Source organism: Manis javanica, chromosome 5 (genome assembly GCF_040802235.1).
Source record: "Manis javanica isolate MJ-LG chromosome 5, MJ_LKY, whole genome shotgun sequence".
In the NCBI taxonomy this organism is placed as follows: Eukaryota; Metazoa; Chordata; class Mammalia; order Pholidota; family Manidae; genus Manis; species Manis javanica.
Window position 1 is genome coordinate 158,452,544 of NC_133160.1, and position 25,093 is coordinate 158,477,636.

The 25,093-nt window shown below is 40.0% G+C and overlaps 1 protein-coding gene across 5 annotated transcripts in view; it reads left to right on the forward strand.

The window, feature by feature from the left end:
- The window catches only part of KCNIP4 (potassium voltage-gated channel interacting protein 4), a 1,115,920-nt gene that overhangs the window by 1,089,021 nt on the left and 1,806 nt on the right, over nucleotides 1-25,093 (forward strand). For all 5 annotated transcript variants that reach the window (XM_073237778.1, XM_017680981.3, XM_017680973.3 and 2 more), the window contains exons 5-7: nucleotides 16,029-16,136; nucleotides 24,121-24,225; nucleotides 24,832-24,894. In XM_073237778.1, coding sequence (XP_073093879.1) covers nucleotides 16,029-16,136; nucleotides 24,121-24,225; nucleotides 24,832-24,894 — 276 coding nt within the window. The remainder of the gene's footprint in view (nucleotides 1-16,028; nucleotides 16,137-24,120; nucleotides 24,226-24,831; nucleotides 24,895-25,093) is intronic.

The following is a 25,093-nucleotide window of genomic DNA, read 5'->3' on the forward strand; positions in this document are numbered from 1 at the left end:
AAGTCCCTACCACTCCAGGATTTGGGGGAGCCACAGAGCACTGGATGGAGAGATTATGTTCTGAGAACTTCCTAAAGGCAGTGAAAAGAGATTTTCAAGCAGGCAACTAAGGAGCATGATTGTATAGCTGCACTTCTGTCCAGTCACCCAGGAGACTTGCAAGCCCAAATCAGAACTTTCAGTAGCTGCTCCCTACTAATTTGAAGTAGGACAGAGAGAGTGACACACTTGAAGAAAGGTTAATGTGGGCAACCTCAGAGAGGAGGAGGCGCTCCCAAAAGCTGGGATTCTTGTCAGGTGGTCTCACGATGTCTATCTCCAGTGAGAGGCAATATATCCTTGTTTACAGCCAGTCCTCTAGGTAATTCTGTAGGACAAACCTTTTGTTCCTCTCTAAGTTAGTGGCCACTTCCAAGTGTTGTGAACTTATCAGTTAAGGCAGCTTGCCTTGCCTTAAGATTAGTCATTGGCTGATTAGCAAAGAATATTAGGAATCTAACTTCTCCATTTCCTTTCAAAAGTGAAATCTTAGCCTTAAGATAAGTCCCTCCTGTTCTTATTATGCTAATCTTGGCATTTTTTAATTCTGATGCTTGTCTTATATCTCTGCCCTATCTCATCTGCATTAACTAGGGCAAGTCTCAAGGTCAGCCCAGAATCAGAGCATGTGAATTAAACTCACATTGCAGAGGACATTGAGTCTGTGAGTGCTTTCTGGCTCTCTGGATTAATCTGATTAACTCCCTGAGTTATTGGGGGGCCCCACCCTCTTTTAATCCTGCTTATATCTGTCTTTCTGCCTAACACATGTATATGATACTTCATGAACAAAATTGCATGAAATATATACATAGTGATGTCATTCATATGGTACATAGCATGTCATGGGTAGTAACATTTTAATCTAATGTTAGGAGAATAATCTAAACACTAACTCTGATCATCTGTGAGGACTATTGCCTTTCATTTTTGTTAGGAAAACTATGGGTAGAATGGACAGCTCCTCTTATATGCTTATTTTGAATAGCTATACTTGGTCTCTAGGGAATAGAATTATCTATTATTTTACATTGTAATTAATTCTGGTTTTTCTCTTTCATATAAGTGAGATATTGTGATTTATAATAAGAAAATATGTTTGATCTTTGTCCCCAGTTTGTGGCACAGAGCTCCTAAAACTGGAAGTTTTAAGCGATAACAGCAATAAAGGTGTTTTTTGTTATACTGATGAAATGGCTTTTGGACCTCACCTAAGGAAGGGGGCTGGTTGCAGGGGAACCAAACCAACCTTGTGATTAGAGGGCTGGAACTTTCTGTCTCATCTTTGACCTCCAAGAGAGGATGAGGGCTGGAGCTTGAGTTCACTCACCAATGGCCAATGATTTAGTCAATCATGCCCATGTAATGAAGCCTCCTTGAAGACCCCAAAACAGGTTTTGGAGAGCTTCCGGGTTTGTGAACACATGGCGATGTGGGGAGAGTTGTGCGCTAGCAGAGTATGGAAGTTTGCTCTCTGCATGTCTTGCTCTTGCTCTGTATCTTGCCCTGGGCATCTCTTCCACCTGGATGTTCCTGAGGTATGTCCTTTTATAACAAACCAGTAAGCCAGTAAATAAAATGTTTCTCTGGGTTCTGTGAGCTGTTCTGACAAAGAGATTGAGACCAAGGAGGGGTTTGTTGAAACCACCAATCTGTAACCCACTGGTCAGGAGCACATATGAAAACCTGGACTTGCAAACGTCATCTGAACTGGGTGGACTGGGGTATGGGAAGTTGGGGGTGGGTTGTCTTGTAGGACCAAATCCTTAACCGGTGCTATCTAACTCTATCTCCAGGTAGAAACTGTCAGAATTTAATTAGATTGTAAGACACCTAGCTAGTGCTGGAGAATTGTTTGGTGATGTGGAGAAATCCCCCCTACCCCCAACACACACATGCACTAGAATTGGGTACTTAGCTTGTATAATGGAAGCAAGGTCATTTGTTGGGTCAACTTTTTGGGAGTGGGGTAGGGTACATCTTACACATGGGCAGGAATTTCAGTGAGTGCTGTGATAAAGGACAGCAGATTATGGAAAAGGATCAACAAAAGAAGGTATTGGTGAGGTTATGTCAGGGAAGCCTGGTCATAGAGTTGAACTAGATCTGAAGGACAAACAGGAGCTGGTCGAAAGAATAAGGGTTCAAGCTGGGAAGCTATGGGGAGTGAGGCAGAGGCAGAGGCCTGGGAATGAAGAGAAAGCATTTGTAAATCACCTAAAATGTCAGATACAGAAAAGAGGGCCAACAGGGAAGGCTGGGTACTGAGGCTAAGTTCCGATCCTGGCAGTCTAAGGCAGGATGATAAGGAGGCTGCATGGTCTTGTAGGTGGTAAGGAATCCTTGAGGAGTTCTCTGCAGGGAAGTTAAGATAACAGGGCTATATTCCTAGAAACAAGAAGACCAATTAGCAGCTCTTTATTCTAAGAGTTCCAACAGGAGCCAATGTAAGTCCAAACTACAGTTAAAGCACTGAAGATGAGAAAGAAGAGAGAAGGTCAATAGATTAAAATAGAATGGGTGTATGTACATTTCAACAACACTTGTCATGTTTATGAGGGAACGTTCATTTACTCATCTCCAACTATCTGGGAGCAAGGTTCTGTGCAGTCACAATGGAAAAAGCAAGGTGCAGCCTTCAGAGATGCCACTGAGTCAGTGGCCCCAGAGGCAGGGTTATAAGGGCAGCAAAGTGCCTGCTCGCACATACTAGCTACTCATGCACACTGATGCTATTAATGACGATCCTGGGCCAGGAAGCTCAACAAGCCATCTCTGATAACCAAGAAACATGACTGAGAAGAGAAGAGTAAAAGCTGGCAGTGGCTGGTGTGGACTAAGAAGCCTAAAGAGGTCAAGGTGATATCCCAGAGCAGGCAGCAGCAGTTAGTGGTGGAAAAGGGAACCTGGAAGAATTTCATAGGTACCTGTCCCCTGTAACATTTCTTCTGCTAAGGCAGCTAAGATCATCCCATGAAAATTGTATTCATGTTTACTGCACTTAACCAACCAGTTTAATTACAGCCCAGCCTTAGTTTAGTTATAATATAGAAGGTTCCAGTTCATCTAATCAAAGCTTTCATTGTTAGCTTGCAGAGAACGATAAGGCAAAATCTACTAGTGATTTCATTACTTGAAATTATTTATATGTATAAGAGATGTACGATTAATTACCCATAGCATATTATATCTAATTTCACATGTAAATTTAGCCTGGTGTTAATGATATGGGACTATGCATAACACTTCCATTATAATATTTATGTAAAATGCTAGTAATTGTGATGAACATTGATTATAACCTGGGGAATTAGTTGTAATGGCTATATACTATAAGTATGAGGGTAAAATGCCTTTTCCTTTATAAGCAAACTAATGGCTTAATTAGTAAATGTTGAATCAAAATAAAATTTAACACAAGGCTATTGTAGTTATGCTTCTAAATTGATTAACTACCTAGAAAGTCTCTAGAAAACAGAAGTGATTTAGGCAATGAACATATTTTGAGAAGCATAGCATCCTGGGAGGTACAGCAGAGACCATTCTGATTCTATAATAAAGGGAAATGGAAGTTTTCTACTTCATTTGCTTAAACACAAAGAACAGCATGAATAAGACAAGAGAGACCCTAAATCTATCTGTGACTAGATCTAATCCCTGTCTTGCCTTCAAATGGCTGATACACTGGGCTGAGTATTTAAACCCTTTGGACCTTAGTGTTCATCTCTGTAAAACATGAACAAGCAAAACTACTACACAGGGTAATGTAAGAATGAAAAATAATAATAATGTCAGTGAAAGGGTTGGCTTACTGCCTGGCACCAAATACATGCTCAATATTTAGTAGATTTTAATCATAGCAGTTATTATATAGGAGATTTTCCTAACAAGCCAATCATAATGACATTGGTCATCTTATTCAACAGTATTTTCTACCATTGAACTTGTCCCACCAAAGGCTAGATAACTGCTCTGTCCACGATGCTATGAAAGAGTTCTGCATCTAATTATATAAAAAGCACTCATTGTATGTCACTCACTGTACTGCTTAAAAAATATTAACAATAATGATAGCTACACACAATAATACTAACTGACCCTTATTTAGAACCCATTATGTCAGGCATTGTGCTGAGTGAATTAAATACACTGACTTTTTAAATTTTCATAGGTAGTATTATTATCTTCTTCTTAGCAAAGGTGGAAAGAGAATCACAGGGAAGTTAAGCAACCTGCCTAAAGTCACACAGATAGAAAGTAACAGAGGCAGGATTCTGACTCAGGAAGTCTGGCCCAGAATGCATTTCAGCAGCTGTGCTATCCTTTCTCTAAGGTATATAGAGACCCAGGCCCTCATCTGAAGTCCTCAGAGCCAGCTGAGCTTTATCGTTCAGAGTGTTGTAGATTTAGAAAGGTAATGCAGTGCCTATAGTCTATATTATTTAGTGTCTTCAGCAGTATCTGCAGCATGCTGTAATCAAGTGTATAATGTTTGTACAACAACAAAAAAAATGTAATAAACAATTAACGTGGCAGATACTGCTACTGCTCCAATGCCATATAATCCACTATGACTGAGTTTTTACATATGGGATGTGGGTAGAAGTGACCATGCTCCTTCCTGTTTCTTCCCATCTGGAGAGACTGTGAGGTCACATATTTCAATTGGCCTAGAAATAAAGTGGAAGGATCCTAGGTCTCTGAATGACTACATGGAGCAGAGCCACCTTCCCATTCATACTTCACTATGTGTGAGTAACAAATAAACTTATATTGTGTTAAGCCACCAAGATTTGGAAGTGTTGATATAGCTATTAGTGTCCTTTGATTAATGCAATATTGATAGATCAGTTGATAGGCAAATTGATACTAACAATAGTTTCATGTCAGTTCACTACAGGTTTGGCACTGAATGAATTTTGGCACCAAAATTTGCTGTCTTTACAATAAGCATTTTTCTTTTTGCTTATAAAAAATATTTTGGAGGGAGGTGGTGAAGTGCAGATAAAAAAATGAAGGACTTGTGTTACTAGCTTCATGCTAGAGATGGGAAGACCCAAACTCAGAGGGCTTAAGTGACTAATCCAAAGTCATTCAGCTAGTAAATGGCAGAATCAGGACTGAACCCCAGTTTTGCCTGTCTCTAAAATATATGGTTTTAACCAGGGGACATCAAACTTTCTGAAAAGGGCCAAATAGTAAATACTTTGGTTTTAGAAGCCACACAGTCTCTACAATTCTGCTGTTGTAGCATTCAAGCAACCATGGACAAATCTTAAATAACTGAGCATAGCTGTGTTCCAATAAAACTTTATTTATAAAAACACATGGTGGGCCATATTTGACCCTTAGACCATCGCTTTCCAACCCCCATTCTCAACCCCATAACAGACTGACTCCCACCAAAGAACAGAGCCACAATATTTGTGAGCTAACATCTAAGATGGCATTCTATGATTTGGTTACTGAGTGTTGTCACCAGCTTTTACAATTACTGCTTACTAGTCCATGCCATGCTCAAAAATCACTGATTACCGACTCAGTTGTTGGCTGCATAATCAACCCTGCAACTTTACCACCATTTCAACAGTTACCTTCTATTGAACATTGCCACCCTCGGGGCAATATACACCACTGAACGTGTCCCAAATGCCATGCTTACTTGAGTTATGGAGGATGAGTTAGAATGTATTTTTTCATTGGAACAATTATGGAATAGCTATACTTGCTTCCTATAGGTAATTGATGACTTGGCCTCAAAGATACAGTTCAGAGCTTCCAGAAAACAACATTCACTGACAATCCAATCATACAGAATAGAATGTGAGTTGCACCCCCTGGATACATTATAAACCTAAAAAGAAATCTCTTTGTCATCATTCACAGTGATGAAAAAAAGTGTTTTTCATCCTGAATATCAGTTATGGTTATGGGACAAGGTTCTCTCTAGGATGAGTTATTTTGTCAAGTTTAATATCTATTTTTTTGAGATGTCAGACATCAATGGGAATTATGTAGGCAATGTTACTAATAGCTTTATAATTCTGATACTATCAGAGAGTAATCATTAAATTTTATTCTTCGTATATTGCTCAACACACACACACACACACACACACACACACTTACACATACTGTACACATAATTCTGCTCTTGCCTAGGGACCATTCCAGGAAGCTTTGCTGTTATTGGAAATACATGAAAGGGAACTTCAGAATTTTTTCATTTCAATCATTCATTTAACAAATATTTATTGATCACTACTCTGTGCCAGTCTTCAAGGTGCTGGGGATAGAAAAGCAAACAAAAGACAGAATTTTGTTTCCTCCAAGAGCTATATTCTCCTATTTTTATGGCTACTTTTTGGAGAATCCAACTATTCTCACCCTGAGGGTCCTTCAACCCTGGGCTCCATCTATACATTTCTGTTGATTCCCAGAGGATGTGGCCATGCTACACGTGTCCTAAATTTTGTCATCACCTGTCATTCTGGCCTGCTCCTTCACTGTAGTCCTGCCCTGGGATGTGCATCCAGCGTATCCAGCTTAACCCAGCCACAGCTGCCCCAGCCTACCACTTCCTGTGGCCCCCGAAGACATGTCCCCAAAATCTCCCCACAGTACAAGCAGTAACGTTTAATGAACCTCGGGATAACAGAAGGTTATAACAAGATAGACAAGAGAAAAGCATACAATAAATATCTATATCTGCTATTAAAGTCTGAAGGTTGGGCCCTTTTTTAAATTTGTTTTTTAAATAAATTTTACAGATTTGATACCAATTTTACACTTACAGAAAAATCGCAAAGATAGCACAGAGTTCCCATACACCTCACACCCAGCTTCCTCTATTATTAACATCGTACACTAATATGGTATATGTACTACAATTAATGAGCTAATATTGATACATTATTATTAACTGAAGTCCATGTTTTCTTCGTGTTTCCTTAGGAATATCCCTTTTCTGGTCCTGGATCCTATGTAGGCTAGTCACCTGTCTCCTTAGGCATCTCTTGGCTGTGACAGTTTCTCCGATATGCTTTGTTTTTGATGACTTTGCCAGTTCTGAGTATGGTCAGTTGTTTTGGAATGTCTCAGAATTTGTTTGATGCGTATTTTCTCATGATTAGATTGGTCATATGTGTTTTGAGGAGGAAGAGCACAGAGGTAAAGGGCCCTTTAATTTCAAGAATACATAGTTTCAACATGATTTATGCTGTCCGCTTCCATCCTGATGACCTGGTGGACGTAGCGTCGGTATTCCTCCACTGCACTTATTCTTGTTCCCCTCTTTCCAAGCTGTACTCTTTGGAACGAAGTTATGCACAGCCTATACTTAAGGAGAGGGTAGTTATGCTTCACCTTCTTAGGGTAGTTTCTACATAACTTACTTGGAATTAGTCTGCATGGGAAACTTGTTTCTTCTCTCCCATTTATGAATTTATTCAATCAGTTATTTACATTGGTGTGGATTAATAGCTATTTTATTTTATACTTTGAGTTTTAATCTCCTATGGCCTTATTTATTTTGTTGCACAAATTCTTCTAGCTTGGCCATGGGGAGACCTGGCCAGTTGACTCTGGTGTTCTCTCAACATGTCCTCATCATTCTATTTGCTTTTTTCTTTTGTTTTGTTCATTTCTTCCATCACTTCCTTTCTTTCTGGGACTACAAGATGCTCCAGGATTATGTAATATCCTTCCTGCCACAGTCTTAGAATCTGTCAGTCTCCTCTTTTCATACTCCAACATCCATGGAAACTCTAGAAATCTGTCTTCTAAAAGAGCACACGTCTGACAGTCAGACACAGGGTTCAAATCCAGATCTGTCCCTTCTGGCTGTGATACCCGTGGCAAATTCCTCGATCTCTCTGTGCTTGAATTTCCACAAAGTAAAATGGAGATGACAATAATAGAATACCTCACAAGGCTACTGTATGATTAAATGATGGATCTAAAGAGCTTAGAAAATTGCCTGGCACATAGAAAATGGTCAATTAATGTTACTGCTTCTGGTTAACCTCTGGGCAGTTGCAGATAATTTATCTCTCTCTCTGTCTCTCTGTCTGGTCAGTGTTCCTGGACATGTAACCAATGGGATTCTTCTTAGCTGATTTTACCTTCTTATAGCATCCAAAGTGGTACATATATTCACATACTGACTCAGCTAAGGCCATATTCTAATTCATCTACACAATAATTTTATGGCAAGAATTATGAATTTCCTGGTACATCTAAATGTTTTACAAATGTTATCAGAAAGTAAGTGAGTTGTAACTACTATGAGTCACTGTTTCATATCACCTAACAGTTATGTCAGATAGTATCAAAAAAGGAGACATAATGTGTGTTTGTATTATACACTGTTCTGTATAACCACAGCCCATTGCTTCAATTCTAGTCAAAACAGCAGCCTGGGCTTTGAGTCAGGGGTCTGGGTTCAATTTCTAGCTCCACTGCTCGCTGACTGTACACCTTGGCTCAGTTACATATTTTCTCTGAGCCTCCGTCTCTAATACAAAGACAATATTTATTTCCTCTGTTGCATGAGGCTGACATGAAACAATACATGGAAATTGCCTACCACAACCCTCCCAATTAATAAACTGTAGTCATTATTACTATTATATTTCAGTGTTCCTAGGGCCCTTTAACCAGGAATTCTATTTATTTCCTAAGGAAAAAGTTGAAATGATGGGGAATACAGAACATCGTTTTATTACCATAGCATAATTTATAACAAAGAAAAAATTTTTAGTAATTTACACATCCAACAATGGGAAGTATGGTTAAATAAATTACAACATATCCATATGACAAAGAAGTGTTTCAAACTCCAGATTACAGCCATTAGTAGTTGGTAGAATTAATGGAGGTTTTAATGACAAGAATATTTTTTGAATTAATAGAAGAGAATCTTACTTGCAAAGCAACATTTTCATTTAAAATGTAATCTTATTGTGATTTTAGGTCCAAAGTGTTCAAAATCCACTGTAATAGTATTATGAGATTAAACTATATGAAATTACTATTTTTGGCAGATACCAAAAATATTAGCAATTTCATGTTGTTCAACCTAATATGTAGTTATTTAAATGATGTTGCAATGAATTTTCAGTGGTTGGGAAAATGCTTGTAATTTTGAGCGAAATATACAGAATTGTATATATGCCATCTGACCTTTACTATAAATATATGCTAAGGAATGCATAAAAAAGACAATAGAAATATTCAATGTAAACAGATGATAGAATTATATGTGATGGCAATTCTCTTCAATATTCTTTTCTTTATTTTTATATAAATCAAACATTATATTTATATATATATTTATTATATATTTACATTTATGATTTTTGTTTAAAAATTCATTAATTTTTAAGAGTCTCCAGTGAGATCAAACCAAAAACTTTCCTCCAACTTAATTTAATGTGACCATAATTACCTCTTAACACACTAACTTACATAAACAAGTCAGTATTGTATATCAATCAAGGTAAATATATAATCTCATCTATGTAACAAAATCAGACTGTGAATCTTGGAAAATATGCTTCTTGCTATTTTTAAGATATGCTGATACCTTTTACTAGTTCCAAACAAATGCAAAATTTAGATAGTACCAGAAATTGTATCTTTCAAAAACTTCCAAGAGTAGCTCAACTATTGTGGCAGTTTAACTGCAATCAAGGGAGGTCATACTAGAGGAAATAGCCTTAAAAATGTTCATGAAATATGTAAACAAGCATAGAATAAGAAATATAGTATATACATATGTATGACTTTGCATACTGAATCTGTCACTGCCCAACTAGTTAAACTTCTTAACCTTTGGCAAGATACTTAACATTGTTTTCCCATCTATAAATGGGACTGTTGATTGCAAATACCTCCAAATGCACGATTCTAAGCCATGATGTTCTCTGAGTAGCAGGTGGAGTGGCAGAATGTTGGTTTGCAAATGTGGGAGCCTTTCCAGGTGAAATTTCAAATTGGCCCCAAACACAAAGTGCAAGGAGGGGCCAAAGAAAGAGGCCGCTTCAGATTAGTAGGTGGCAGGTTTAATAAGAAAGAGAACTTAGCTCCGGGGCTTGTCTTGGGCATCCACAAGAAGAGTAAATCTCCACACCTGCCCATCAGAAACTTATAAGTTTATATAGAAGCTTTGACTGGGTTCATACAATCCATATGGTCTCAACACCGTCTTACTCTCTCAGGGCTGTGTCCTTGATGTGTCTCTTGTCCAGGAGCAGAAAGCAAACTGTGTGGTCTAAGGACAGGGAGTGGTTGAGAGCTTCCACTTGCCGGGTCCAGCTCACAGGTCAACTAGCAGCCATGTCCTCTCAATGACATCTTCCAACACAGGAGGACTAGTGTCCCCAGCAGAGTAACCAGCATTAAGGCATTAAATGAAGGTTTAGTAGATAAATAAAACTCACTACTGAATAAGACTAGGATATTATAAAGTTAAATCCCTATGCCTTTTTCCTTCTTTAGCCTTAATTATAAGAGAATGGAAACCAGAATTCAGTATTGATCCCCTTCTTCTCATTTTGTACATTAGGGACAGATGCAACCTTCTTTTACAGATGAAAGTAAGGTAATTGTTCAAAGTACTCTTGAGAGCAGTTGTTTGTTTTAAAGCTTGCAACTTCTGCTTGACAGATTTCAATTACCATTCAGAAAAAATGTGGAGCAAAAACCACAAAAGGCACATGGAGTTTCTCATTTTCCTTTTGTACAAATAAGGAATTGTTCCTGTTTTGAATAACTTTATTGATAATCATCCTGCAAGATGGTGTACTAAAAGAGATGGGGGTGCTCAAAAACCATAGTTATCTTTTCATGGAAGTAGTTTCAGGGCACATAGCATTTAAGAGGAAAGTGTGAATTCAGTATCGGCTGGTGAATCAGGATGCTTTTGTTCACAAATAATAGAAAATTATATATTAACTAACAAGGACAATATGATAACTTCATTGGCTCGCAGGAACAAAAAATCCAGAGATAGAGTTGGCTACCATGTAAGGGTGGACTCCCCTAGGGTCACAAGAAAATACCAACGGCTCCTGGGCTCCAGGCATGATTGGTTATGTCCAGCAGGGAAGGGAGAGCACCTGCATTATACACCATACCCAGCAGAAGTCCTGGGAATCACACAGACGCACCCTTTCCTCCAACTTAATTTAATGTGACCTTAGAAGCAACTGCCTTGATCCAAGGGATGTAATGTGCTCCCCAAATTTGCTCACATCATAGTTTCATCACTAGAACTGGAGATGGGGTGTACTTCAGCAGAACTGGATGAAGCATGAATTGGAAATTAGGGGCCTACTAGGAAGGCAAACAACAAAAGTCCACATCTGACTAAAAGTGCTGTCTTTACATTTTTCATTGTTGCTCTGGTCTGCTCTGCTTGGTGAGGGGGTAATGCCAGTGATGGTTCTTGTCGGCCAACGGTTTTCAGAGTGTGATCCCTGGGCCAACAATATCAGTACCCTCTTGGAATTTATTAGAAATGTAATCCTTGGGCTCCACCCCAGACCTAATGAATCAGAAACTCTAGGGCTGGAGCCCAGCAATCTGTTTCAGCAAGTCCTCCAGGTGGCCCTGCCGCAAGCTAAATTTTGAGAAATGATGCTCCGTGTCTTCCAAGATCTTGTATCCATACGTGCTTTACAACTAAGGGCATATAACTACTATTCTGTGGTTTGAAACAACAGGTAAGGTTTACATTGATAACCATCAACCTCATCTGGCCTTTCAAAATTGTCCAGCCATCTTTCTCTGATAAGCCTACCTTCCCGTGCTCTGCGGTGACTACTTTATACCTTCCTAAAAGCCAAAGCTTAAGGTTTGCAACTGTATAGTGCACATATCCAAACAGCGTCATTACCCCTTAATTACAATATGTAATAAATCATAGGTTTATATTTGTTTTACAATTTCCTGGCTGATGACAGCAAAGTATTTTAAGGGAGGTCTACTGTCCTATAATTTGTGTAAGTCACCTTATTGTCTAGTAGTAGGACTTCCTCTTTCTCTCTCCTCAAACCTCCAATTCTTACCTTTCCTACTATGTGACTCACTCCCAAGCAGATGACTCCCACGAAAGCTATCAGATGGGGACTCGCTCCTCTTCACCTCTTGTCAGCTACTGGCGTCTGCTACCGTGTTCTCCACCTTAATTGTATTAGCTGAGCACACATACCCACTCTCTTCACAGCTTGGACCATCTCCCTGCATTTAGATCCCTCCCACTGTCTCAGGAGTACCAGTTCAGTTCTTACTCTCCCTCTTTCTCACACACGTGTTTAAGCATTTTCCTTTTTTAGATTCTTTTCTTCAGTGTTCAAAGCGTTCATCTTCAAATCTCTCCTGTGATCCCACATTCCTCTTCAGATAGTGCCTTGTCCCTCTGTTGCCATGGTCAGCGAGGACTGTTCAGTATTCCACATAGAATCTCCACCACTCTTCGCTCCCTCTACTCCATGGAAGCTTCTCCCCTTGGTCACTGGTGACCTGTATGCTGCCGAAGGGATGAACACTGTTCGTTCCCCAGCAGCATCTTGTATCAACACGAAGCATCCTTTCCTAGTGAAATGCACTCTTCTCTTGACTTCTCATTTCTTTAGCAACTTATTTTCAAGATCCTTTGCCAGCTTCTCTTCTTTCTGCCTACTAAATATTAGAGTTTTTTGTGGGTTTCTCATGAGTCATCTTTATTTCTCATTCTACATTTCACCCTGAATAAAGACAGGATGTAGAGTAGGTATATTGTCTCGTTGCCACAGCACCATGTGTTGAAGAGATTATGCTTTCCCCATTGCATGGTCTTGGCACCCTCATTGGAAGTCAATGGCCATGGGTGTTAGATATTATTTCCAGATTCTCAATTTTACTGCATTGTCTATGTATCTATCCTATGCCAGTACCACACTATATTGTAGCTTTGTAGTTTTGAATTTTGAAATTGGAGCTTGAGTTCTCCAACTTTGTCTTTCTTATTCAATATTGTTTCGGCTGTTTAGAGTCCCTTGAAATTCCTTATTAATTTGAAGATCAGTTTTTCCATTTCTGCAAAAAAAGGTCAATGGTCATTTTTGATAAATTTTTTCAATAAAATGGTAATTATATGCTTCTTTAATATGATAAAAAGTCAGTACCATGCTTAAAGTAGAAGCTCCAGAAATAGCCTCACTAAATGCAGTAACAAAATAAGGATGTCTATTTATTATTATCGTTATGTACTGTTGTTCCAGAGGCATTATTCAATGGAATTAGGAAAAAGGACGTAATTAAAAACATAAAAATTCGTAAGAAGAGGTAAAATTAACTCCATTAACAGCTACTATTATCACATTCATGAAAAACCTAGGGGATCCAATTGAAAAAATACCATGTACAATAGGAACACTCATTTAGTTGGCAGCATACAAAATTATTATAAAAAATAAATAGGCTTTCATAAATACAATCAAAACTAATTTAGAATATGTAAAAAGGAAAATACCTCATTTGTAACAGCAGCAGCAGCAGGATTAAATACCTATAAATAAATATGACTGAGAAATGAGAGAACAAATAAAAAAACAAAAAGGCCTAAAATATAGAAGAGTTTGGTATACTCCATAATGGCCCACCAGAAACGTTTATATCCTAAGTTCTGAAACTTGTGAGTATGTTGCCTTACATGGTAAAAGGAGCTTTGCAGATGTGATTAAAGATTCGAGATGGAGAGATCATTCTGGAATGTCTGGATGGGCTCCAGGTAATCACATGGCTCCTTATAAGAGAGAGGAAAACGGGGTAAGAAAGAGGACATAGGAACAGTGGGTAATAAATCATAAATAATCTCTAATCAGTGGGTAATAAATTATATTGTGAAAACAAGATAACTATCTAAAAACATTAAATTAATTCCAAATGGAATAAAGATTTAAGTATAGAGAAGTAAACTTCAAAAGTACTAGAAAAAAGCTAGGAAAAAACTTTGTAACTTTGGAATGGAGATCTTTTCAATATGATATAAACCGAAAGACATAAAGTAAAAGACTGACAAATTCTAGAATATAAAAATGAAAAGATGCCTACTTTACAAAAATCAATATAATAATCAAAAGCAATGACAAACTGGAAAACAACACTTAAAGACATATTCCAGACAAGGGTTCATTTCACTAATATGTAAAGAGTTTCTATAAATCAAGGCATTTGGAAAAAATGCTCAAATATATTCATAATACAATAAATAGAAATGTAAATAATCTAAGAAAGAGATAGTTATCCATAAAAGGAAAAGATCAAAGTTTGATACTATAAAGTATTAATGAGCTATGATATTCTTATACATAGATTCTGAGGGGAAAAATTGGGGGACATTTTGGAAATAACTCTAGAACTTACAGGTGTTCAAATCCTTTGACTCAGCAATTCTACCTCTGAGTACTATATCCAAGTATACCCACAAGATATACTTGTTGACATATAAACAGTGTGTATATAAAGTTACTCTTTGTAGCTTTGTTTTTAATAAGGTTAGAAATCTTTAAATATTCATCAATGAGAAGTTGGCTAAATAAACTATGATACATTCATGATTCTATGCAAGAGTGGAAAAGATTAATGTTATTTTCAAAACTCATTAAGTGAAAAAAAAAGTTTAGAATAGCCTGCTAGACTATCATCTGTGTAAAGCAAGGTGGAAGATATTTATATGTGTGTGTGTGTCTGTGTGTGTGTGTGTGTGTGTGTGTGTGTGTGTGTGTGCTCTTTAATTATATATGCATGAAAATTCTTTGGAAGTAAATACAAGAACCTCCTACTGCCACTTGTCTATGAGGAAAGAAATAGGGTAGCTGGTGTCCAGGAACAGGGAGAACATTTTTCCCAAACATCTTAGAAATTTTTAAATTTTGAGCTACATGAATGTTATCTATTTTAAGATGTAGGAAAAAAAACATAAGAAATTGAGACAGGAAAATGATAAAATGATGGAATGTAGAAATGTACAATGTGAATTCACCCAGAAGTCCACATCCAGGTTTTCCTTTTGCTCTTTCATTTCTATCTAACAATAAATTATCAACTCTATGTGAACTCAGAATTACATTACAGTGTTTACTCTCCATGACAACAAATATATATGAAATCTATCAAATTAATCTGGTTCATCTACAATGCAGTCAAATCAGCCTAACCATGATACTGGCTGAGGGTTCCATTTACTTGGCACTTACATAGCTCATGCCCTTGCCAGTCATTGTTATACGCAACTTAACTCTTTTAATACTCATATAAATTCTAAGAAGTAGGTCCTATAATCTCCATTGTACAGATCTGGAAACTGATGCAAAAGGATGTCAAGTTGTCTGAGGACACAAAAGCTATCAGGTGACATAACTGGAATTTGAATGCAGAGTGTCTGGCCTCCAGCACCGTGCTCCTAACCACTGCCAGCATGCACACTATAACTTGATTTCTAAGTAAAAGTTGTCACTGTTCCATATCTTAAGGACAGTCCACCTTTCTTGTTAGCAGATCTTTTTCATGGGAATTACGTTATGGATGTGCTTGTATTCTAAAAGATGCAGTGTTAGATTCTTTTCAGTAAAAGAATTGTGTGTTCTTGTAGTGTTGTGTGCACTTTATTGCCAATACCACTTACAGCCTGCATCTTGCTGCTTGGGTGTTGTTCTGATACAATTTCCAGTTCCACAGCTGATTTAAGTCACAGTTTCCAATTGGAAGATGAGAATATTAAAGCCAAGGAGTGATGGCCACAACAGATGATTTTGGCTAAGGGCCCCATTTGACCAAGATCAGAAACAGGACCAAGGACCCATTGATTATTTTGCTAAATAAATAGTTCAAAATCAAAAAGGTTATAACCCTTGCTTTCATCATTTGAGAGAGAACTTTATCAGAATCTGAGTCTTAGATTTTTTTTAAATGTCATATCAAAATGTACTTTTATTTCTTTTTAGGATTTCATCAAGGGTCTTTCCATTTTGCTACGGGGGACAGTACAAGAAAAACTCAACTGGGCATTTAATTTGTATGATATAAATAAAGATGGCTACATCACTAAAGAAGTAAGAAATGTCTTACTAAGACAACTATCTTTTAGATCATTTTCATTTTTTAACTTCAAAATGTTACTGCAATTATTACTTTGAGAGTCACTTTTCCAGTATATCTAAAAGATTTTATGTGGTGATGGAGAAATAGTCTAATAAGCATTCTGGAATGGATAGAAATAGTTTATGGTGAATCTGCAAAGTAAACATAAAATGAATAAGGCTTTTACTTGTTTCCAGATGACATTGTAATGAATAACATAAGTGGGATAAAGATTGTGGTTGGAATCAGTTAGTAAGAAAATGTGTCCAGACCATGTTAGGATATTTAGCCTATGACCTTTTTTCCCCATATAATATAGTCCATATGGAAACATGCAATTTTAAAATGACATAGATTGTGTGATGACCTGCACTGTGTGGAAAATGGCCTGATGGAATGGTGGGGCCCCCAAACACTTCCAGGCATGCTATCCAAGAAAGAAGACACACAGACCAAATTAAGTTGCTCATATCAAATGGTTTATGAAACCAATTTAAAACATAGTAAGAAGAAGCAAGTGAAAATGGATGGGGTAAGTGAAACAAATTTAAGACAGGGTGCAAGCAGAATTGAGGGATGACACTACCTGAATCCTGGGGGTGGAGGCAGAGGCCTTAATGTTCATATTTCCTTTCTCACTGCCTCACTGACTTTCCCGAAAGTTGAGTTTTGGGCAAGAGGTCTCTCAAACCTGACCGATGACATGAGCTTGCTCTATTGACACGAGAACAGGTACACCTGACTGTTGCTATAGCATGGCAATTAACCTGATCTATGACATGGGTTTCTTTTTGTGTTTCTTGAGCAGAGGATATATGGGACCAGACTATTTTTTACCAATGAATATCTGAATTAAGACTTCATTAATATTAAGTATCTGCATATGTATATTGAGCATATCCTGAATAGTTAGTGCCTCTCATATATTTGGAATACAGTAAACATTTAGTACTCAGAAACCTCAAGAATATTAGGTATCTCTTGGTCCTTTAATCACTTGCAATATCTTTCCATGTTAAACACAAACATGCTGTTCTTATACGTATGTCTAACACATCTTATGAATTCTTCCTGGGTCAAACTTCTTGTGACTTCTCTGAACTCAAAACATCTTAAAAGGTTTCACCTACTATTTATAAACTACAAACTACTTTATCATTTATTAATGTAACTGAATACTCTCAAAAGTAAAGATTTGACATCCATGTCAACTTAAGTCAGAGACCCTTATGTAGAAACTTCAATATCAAAGAAACAAATGTGAAACAGCAAATCTAAATTTGTCTGAACAATGAGATTATGTTTGCTAAGATTTAAAACGACAAGCTGTTCATTCATGAGCTCTTCAGGAGTTTCCCAGGTGAAATCTGAAACAGGCCCCCCTACACAGAGGGCAAAGAGAGACTAAACAGAGGCAGGCCACCCCAGGTAGGTTGGTGGCAGGTTTCCTAAGCAAGGGAGCTTATGTGTCTTGGGTGGCCTCCACACCCACACACTAAAATCTTAGTTTATATAGAGGCCCTAACTGTTTCAGTCACATGTCTAGTCCAGATGGTCTACACCACATCACTGTCTCAAGGCTATGTCCTTGCGGTGGCTTCTGGGGGCAGGAAATGGAAGCCAAATGCATATTCCAAGGACAGGGAAAAGGGTGAGGAGCCTCAGATTACCAGGATCCAGATTCCTGGTCAACAGATGGCCACATCTTCTTGATGCTCTCCCCCAACACTCCACCCATGGTGAGAGGCTCTTATAATCCCATGTGACCCCTTCCTCCACCAGGTGACCCAACGAGTCAGCAAGGGGTTTTACTAGCATGGAGGTGGCTCCCTCTGCAGCTAACTGGTTCCCTGGGGACACTGGAGGCAGACGCCACAGCAGTGCAGGCACATGTGAGAGAAGACACAGGTTACAGCAATGATTCTCCAAATTGGTGACAACTTTTTCACTAAGAATCCAAGATCCAAACAAACCACTAGTTTCTTAAGTCCCCTCGGCTGGAGTAGGATCACCCAGGGTGCTCCGTTGTGTCTTCATGTGGTTAATGAAGATGATACATTAGCAAACTCACCAGGTATGAACACACGACATTCTGTGCAGATAATGGCACAGGTGCCTCCTTGCGGAGACGTAATAAGGTCCAAGGCTATGTAGTTTTGGAGGACAACTTTCAGTGTTCAGTAAGGACAAGCTTCGTTGCTGTCATTTAGGCTGGCTGGGTGAATTTAGTAAGGGCTTCCACAATGGCCTCCAGGCCAGTGGAGGGAACAAAGATGGTGGCCAAATATTTACCAGTGGGAAGCAGAACGTGCGCACCTGGCCTTGAGGAGAGGGATGTTGATAGTTTGAAGAAACTGACCCGGCTATACACACCATATGTACTGGCCAGAGGACGCAGCACTGTCAGGCTTGAGGAGATGGACTAAGGGGCAGAATATGCCAGACCAGAACCCCCGCCTTCTTCCTTCTTTCATTCGTGCCTGTTCCATTCCAGGTGAAGGGCGTTTCTATGGTCTAGCTTGCAGCAGGACAGTGGGCTCCCGCTGGAGACTGAGTAGTTCCCCCTTTCCCATTGTGGCCAGCTCCGACCACCTCATATGTCCCCTTCTACAACGTGCCCTGAGAGGGCAGGGGTGAGAAGGAACTTACCCGCCCCAGTGGAACACCCCACTGAAAATCCTACAAGATAATTCCTTCCCCAGGTGTGAGGGGGCTTGGTGTGTGAGCGGCACAGTGCGCTGATCCACAGTAGAGCCGGGCAGTGGCTGTCTTGTTGACCTCCTGATGGTACTGGGTGCCTTGGCAGGGGTCTGGCACATCGGACAACAGGCTCTACTTGTTGATCATTTAAATGTATTAAAGCCTGGGACAATACTGCAACATAGCCTTACCTTTTTGTAATTTAATCTGCAGTTTTAATATTTCATTTTGGCTTTCCACCAACCCTGCAGCTGGCAGATTATAGAGGTTATAAAATCTCCATTCCATGTCATGTTCTTTTGCCCAGTCTTGAGCATCATGAACTTTGGAATGTGACCCCCTGATCACTGTCTAGTCAATAGGGGTATCCATACCCGGTACTCAGTTTCTCTGGTCCCCTTATGGTGGCAGCCTGGTTTGCATGGTGACAGGGGAAAGCTTGGCTTAGGGCAGATGCAGTGTCCACAGAAACCAAGGCCTATGCAGAATGCTCACTCAGAGGGAGAGGTCCAATATAATCAATTTATCAGCTCCTTGCCTGTTGGGAACTCTGGTGGCTGGCTGCAGACTCTGTTGGAAATCACGTTGGGTGTTGTTTAGAACACACAGGATATGCTCTTACTGCATTAACTAAGTCACTATATTTCAGGGGTAATTGGCATTGTTGGCAATAAACCATCCCACCTGGGAGCAATGGTGGCTGCTCTTTCTATGCACCTGATTTGCTGTATCTACTGAAGGACCAATAATGTGGGCTCACCCTGAGCTAGGGCTTCAGGCTCCTGATTGCCAAGGGGTGTCAGTGCCTTATGAGCCTGGATGTAGAAAACAGTGAGGACTGTCTTGGACTCTTGCAGGCTGACCCAAATGTCTGCACATATTCTGACTCTGTGGGGCTTAGTCATGATCACCCATCCCTTGGCTTACCATTGTCCAAGCCACAGGGTCAATCCTTTTAGAACAGCCCAACTGTCAGTGCAAAGGGATAAAGGCCAGGGCTCATGATTAATCACCAGCTAGACCCCTCTGAGTTCAGCCCACTGGCTACTACACTGGCCGCTCTACCTGGAGGTACACTGTGTGCTCTGTTAGGAGTTGTTTCTCTAGCGGGTATATTGGGTTTCTGTCTCCTTCCAGAGCTGGGACCAAAATCCTAGGAGCACTCTCCCTGGTTGTCTCTGCCTCAGTGCCTGACTCATACCCTTCAGAGTCATGGACACATCTAATTCAAATGGTAGCTCTGCTTGGAAGACGCTCAGAGCTTTAATCTGCTTCCCTAGAATTTTGCTTTCTCAAAGGGGGTTTACCTCTCTGACCCCCAGTCTTGCATGTACCCTTTCTTTACCAGGAGGTATGAAGTTTGGAGGCACTATGCCAGGTGGAGAATAAAAGTCCTCCAAACCCCCAAATCCCCACAAAGTCTTGCAGCTCTCTTGCATTTTTAGGGCTTGGATAAGCTTGTACCTTATCAGTCACATCTTTTGAAACAACATGGGTCTTCTCCAACCAAAGGACCTTATGGTGGCCTTGAATTTTCTTTGGGTTCATCAACCACCCTTTCCTTCACAGATGTTCTGGTGAAGTCTGCAGGGTATTCCACAGCAGAGACAAGCTTTCACACATTAGCATGACATCATCAATGTCATGGGCCCATGTTAGTGATACAGGGAAGGAGAGCAGGGACCAATCTCATGCTACCATCCCATGACATCTGGTGGGGCTGTGCAGGAAGCCTGGGGAAACATTTGGAAAGTCCATTGTTGCCCCTCCATGTGAAGGCAAACTGACCTTGTGACTCACTGGCCAGGGGTTATACCAAAAAATGTATTTGCTAAGTCTAGCACAGCATGGTACACTCCTGGAGCCATGGCCAAGAGATCTAATAGTGGGCACAGCCGAATGGATGGAGGCAGGGGACCCTACCTTGTTCAATTCTTAATAGTCCACCATCATCCATCATCAGTCATTAGGCTTTTTTAAGCAACCATACTAGGCTATTGGAGACATGATGGACAGGGGGTGCAATACCCACTCAGAGCAGTTCTCGGATGTTTCTCCTATCTCCCTATAACCAACAGACAAGTATATTCTTTGCCAGCTACCACTCTTCTTGGGAGTGGAAGGGACTTTACCAGTCCCAGTTGGCATTCCCCCTCACCACTGGTATGATTACTTTAACCCAGAGGCAGAGTTCAATGAAAGAGGTTTGCAGAGTTTGACCCTGTGGAATGTTAATCTTTATTATGTCCTCTGGTATTAGAGAGATAAAAACATCATAGTCCATGGGGGGGAACACCCAATTTGCAGTGTCAAAGGGATCTTCCCAACCATAAGTGTTTGCCCTCCTTAACCACTGATGGCACAGATGGGCCAGAAAACTTCTGAGGGTTACATGTATTATATTACATTCAGCTCCAGTGTGAACCAGAGCTGTTACCATTTGTTTATTCCTGGGGGACCAATGAATAGTGAGCTCAACATGAGGCCTCTGATCATCTCCGAGAGTCCTCACCTGGAGACAGCCTTGGCCTGTGTCCTATACGCAGAGCTTGGGAACCCACAAATCCCTAAAGGGCTCTGCTGGAGCAGGTGGGGCATCAGGGATGGTAGGGGCAGATGGGGTAGGTTTGAACTATCATTCAGGTTTTAAGGCTTTTCACAGGCTGACTGACACAGCATTGGGTTGTTGGTCGATCTGTTCAGGTGGTGTCCCTACAGCAGTGAGGCCAAACCACATTTGCTTCCAGGTTATTTTTACCGGAACCTTTACAACCAGTTGGGATAGCCTGTTTTCCAAGTTTCCTCTCTTTCTTGGGTTTTGTGCATAGTCCATACCTGTTCCCATCAGGATGTGTTAGTTTCCTCCAGATAAGCAGTGGATTGCTCAACATCGTAAATGTCTTGTTCTGCAGCTGCATTCAGCATGGACTCCAGTGTCCCAAACCAGCTGCTGGGAGAAAACTGGAGAATCTTAGCTTTCATTCCTACATTGAATGCAGTCTGATCAAGGCTTCAAAGACAGAGACATAGATTGCCTGTTTCACCCCCAACTCTCTAAGAATTTGGTGTACCTCCAAAATAGATTGCCAGGGTTCCACAAGCCCAAGGACCCGCCCCTTGTTTGGCCAAGCCACACTGCAAGCTAGAATATCCACGCTCTAGTGGAGGGTCTCCCTTGAATCCCCTGAGTGCCATGTACTCACTGCAAGAGGGTGGGGTGATGGTTAATTTGCTCATTTGCTCTGCCTCCTACCTGGTCAAAGTAATGCCATCATCCCCACTGATCCCCCAGCCTCACTGAACATGCCTGGGTACTTTTCCTGATCTTTTGCTGGAACTTGGCAGCCAGGTTCACAAGCTCAGCAGGAGTATAGTCTCTCATCAGGAACATTTCTTGGACTGGGTTCTGTGCTGCTGTCGGGGCTGCTCTTGCTTTCTTTTGTAATAGGGGTCAGACTGCATGGGGTGTTTTGTCTGTCTCGCCATCAATTACAACATCCTCCTCTTCAAGTTCATCCTTATCACAGGGTTTCTCTTTGCCATAGTGCAGTGTGCAGTTTCTAAAAGAAGCCTGTTAAAGCAGCCAGTGTTTTGGGGTGTCCAGTACTCAAGGGGTGGTCCACAAGCCCCTGACATATGGGCCACCCCACCTCACATAGAATGGCTGGCCAATGCAGGATTTTCCCTGCAGATGCCTCTTTCCCAAGGCCTGTTTCTTCAGTCTCCTGGCTGGCTTACCAATTGTTGTTTTGAAAGCTCCCTGAGAGCTTTCCAGGTGAAACCAGCTCCCTTAGTGGAGGGCAAAGAAAGACCAGAGGAAGAGGTAAGCCACTCCACGTTGGTAGGCGGCAGGTTGAATAAGCAAGGGCATTTACATACAAGGCTTGCTTCTAGTGGCCACAAGACGAGTAACCTCTGCATCCACCTGCCAGAATCCTATATAGAGGCTTTAATGGGATTCAGTTAGGTATTCAGCACAGATGGTCTCAACACCACAACACTATCTCATGGTCATGTCCTTGGGGCAGCCTCTGCGCAGGGAAGGCAAGTGGAATGCACATGGCACGGGGAAGGTGTGAGGAGCCTCAGACTGCCAAGGCCAAGCTCACAAGTCAACTGGCAGTCACATCTTCTCAATGACTTCCCGCAACATAAGTCAAAAACTAGGTTTTGTTTTAATAAAATAATGAATTTTCAAGTGTTTCCCACAGTCACATATTTTGACTAATCTACATGTGTGATTTCTTCAGTTAAAGAATCCTATGAGTAAGAAAAAAAGCAATGAAAATCTTAATGACCTTTGAGACCTTTGTTACTGGAGAAGGGTCCTTGGTCTCCTTGCAAGAAAGAATTCAAGAAAGGATGCAGAAAAGCTGTTGAGCATTAAGAGTTTATTTGGAAAACAAGATTATAGAAAAAAGGCAAAGAGTACATGTCTGAGAGCTGGGGTACAGTTATGCCAAGGGAACAATAGGGAGCTGTTTTTATATAAAGGGAGGTGGATGTTCACTAAGAGGAATTAGGTTGCAAAGGGAACAGGTGCAGTCTTTTTAGGTCAGGCTTGCTCCACCCTCACGTGGACAGAGGGATTTTTGACTATATTTGGTTCCCATGGGCACTGTCATGACTGGGGAGGTGTGGTTTTTACTATGCTAATGTAGAGGGGTGTGAGTTTTACTATGCTAATGGCTGTGAGGTGAAGTCTGGATCAACTTCTCCACATTGGAGCTAGTGGCTTTTGACTGGTCTGTTACCTATATTTTCACTCCAAATCCTGCGAGAACTGCTTGCACAAGAATGTGTAGGATGTAAGCAAGCACCTGACCAAAGTCCCCTACCCTCCCCCTGCTTATATCTAGCTATCTATATATTCTAACAACTTGATGTGGAGTTTATTTTATTCTCAATAAAAGGAAATCAATAATCAACATATAAAATATATGAAAACTCAATAAAGCAAAGACAGTCTCTGAGAAGTGTATGGAAATCCAAACATTAAACCAGAATATTCCTTTTCTGGTCATCTTAGATGTGCTGGAATTTGCTTCATTTTGAAATGAAGAAAAGAATTCTTATATTCTGATTCTGCTGCTTTTAACGTACAAAGCTGTTGGTTTTTCCCCTGGGACAACCAAAAGGCATTTAAAGAAGAATCAGAGAAAACTGAAAAAATTTGAAGTTGAGTAAGAATAATTTTTCAGACTGGTTTCTTCATACAGTGCACGCAGCCTCACGTATGTACCATTTACTTTTCAGGAAATGCTTGATATAATGAAAGCAATATATGATATGATGGGTAAATGCACATATCCTGTCCTCAAAGAAGATGCTCCTAGACAACACGTTGAAACATTTTTCCAGGTAGGAATGCAAACAGAAGTCAAATAGAAAGAGAAAATTAAGAATAAATTTCCTGATGTTTGCAAAGTGTCATGATGATTCAAAAGAATGAGAAAGAAAAGAATTTTTACTGAAAGGGACAAAACAGTAGAATATTTATCATCATACTAATTCAGTAATTGGGTTTTGAGTTTATTATAATACTGATAACATTTATTGAACATTCACTAAATCCTAGATAGAACACTAAGTCTATTTGTCACATTATACCTTTGCTTTGTGTGTTCATTCAATTCTTACAAGAATCCCATGAGGTCATAAATCCTTATTAGCCCCATTTTACAGACAAGAAAAATCAAGGCTCTGAAAGTTTCAGCAAATTGCCTTAGCTCCAGCATAGCTGGGGGCAGAGTGATTCTAGACCTTCACCACATTCTATTGGAAAGGGAACAGCCTAAAGCAGTTGGCTAAATGATTCTTATTGATAAACTTGTAGTTGATGCTCAGAAGCAGTTCCCCATAAGAGAGGTAGTTGGGTTTTCCTTAATTTCAGCTCATTAAGTTCAGGTGTGAGGGTATCAAGGGCTAAGTCTAAATAAAGTTTTTTGTTCTTTTCTTCCTGAACAGAAAATGGACAAAAATAAAGATGGAGTTGTTACTATAGATGAGTTCATTGAAAGTTGCCAAAAAGTAAGTAATGATAGTAAAGAACTACCCCTTTTGCTTTCATAATAGCTTGACTAAGTATTGCAGCTAGCTACCATGAACTGAGCAAAATAAAGATCCTATGCCTAAACTTACCACTCCTAGCAGCTGAGAGATAAGCCTATGGGTTTGAAAACAATCACCAATTGACGCATTCCGTTAATCAACATTTATAGAGCGGCTA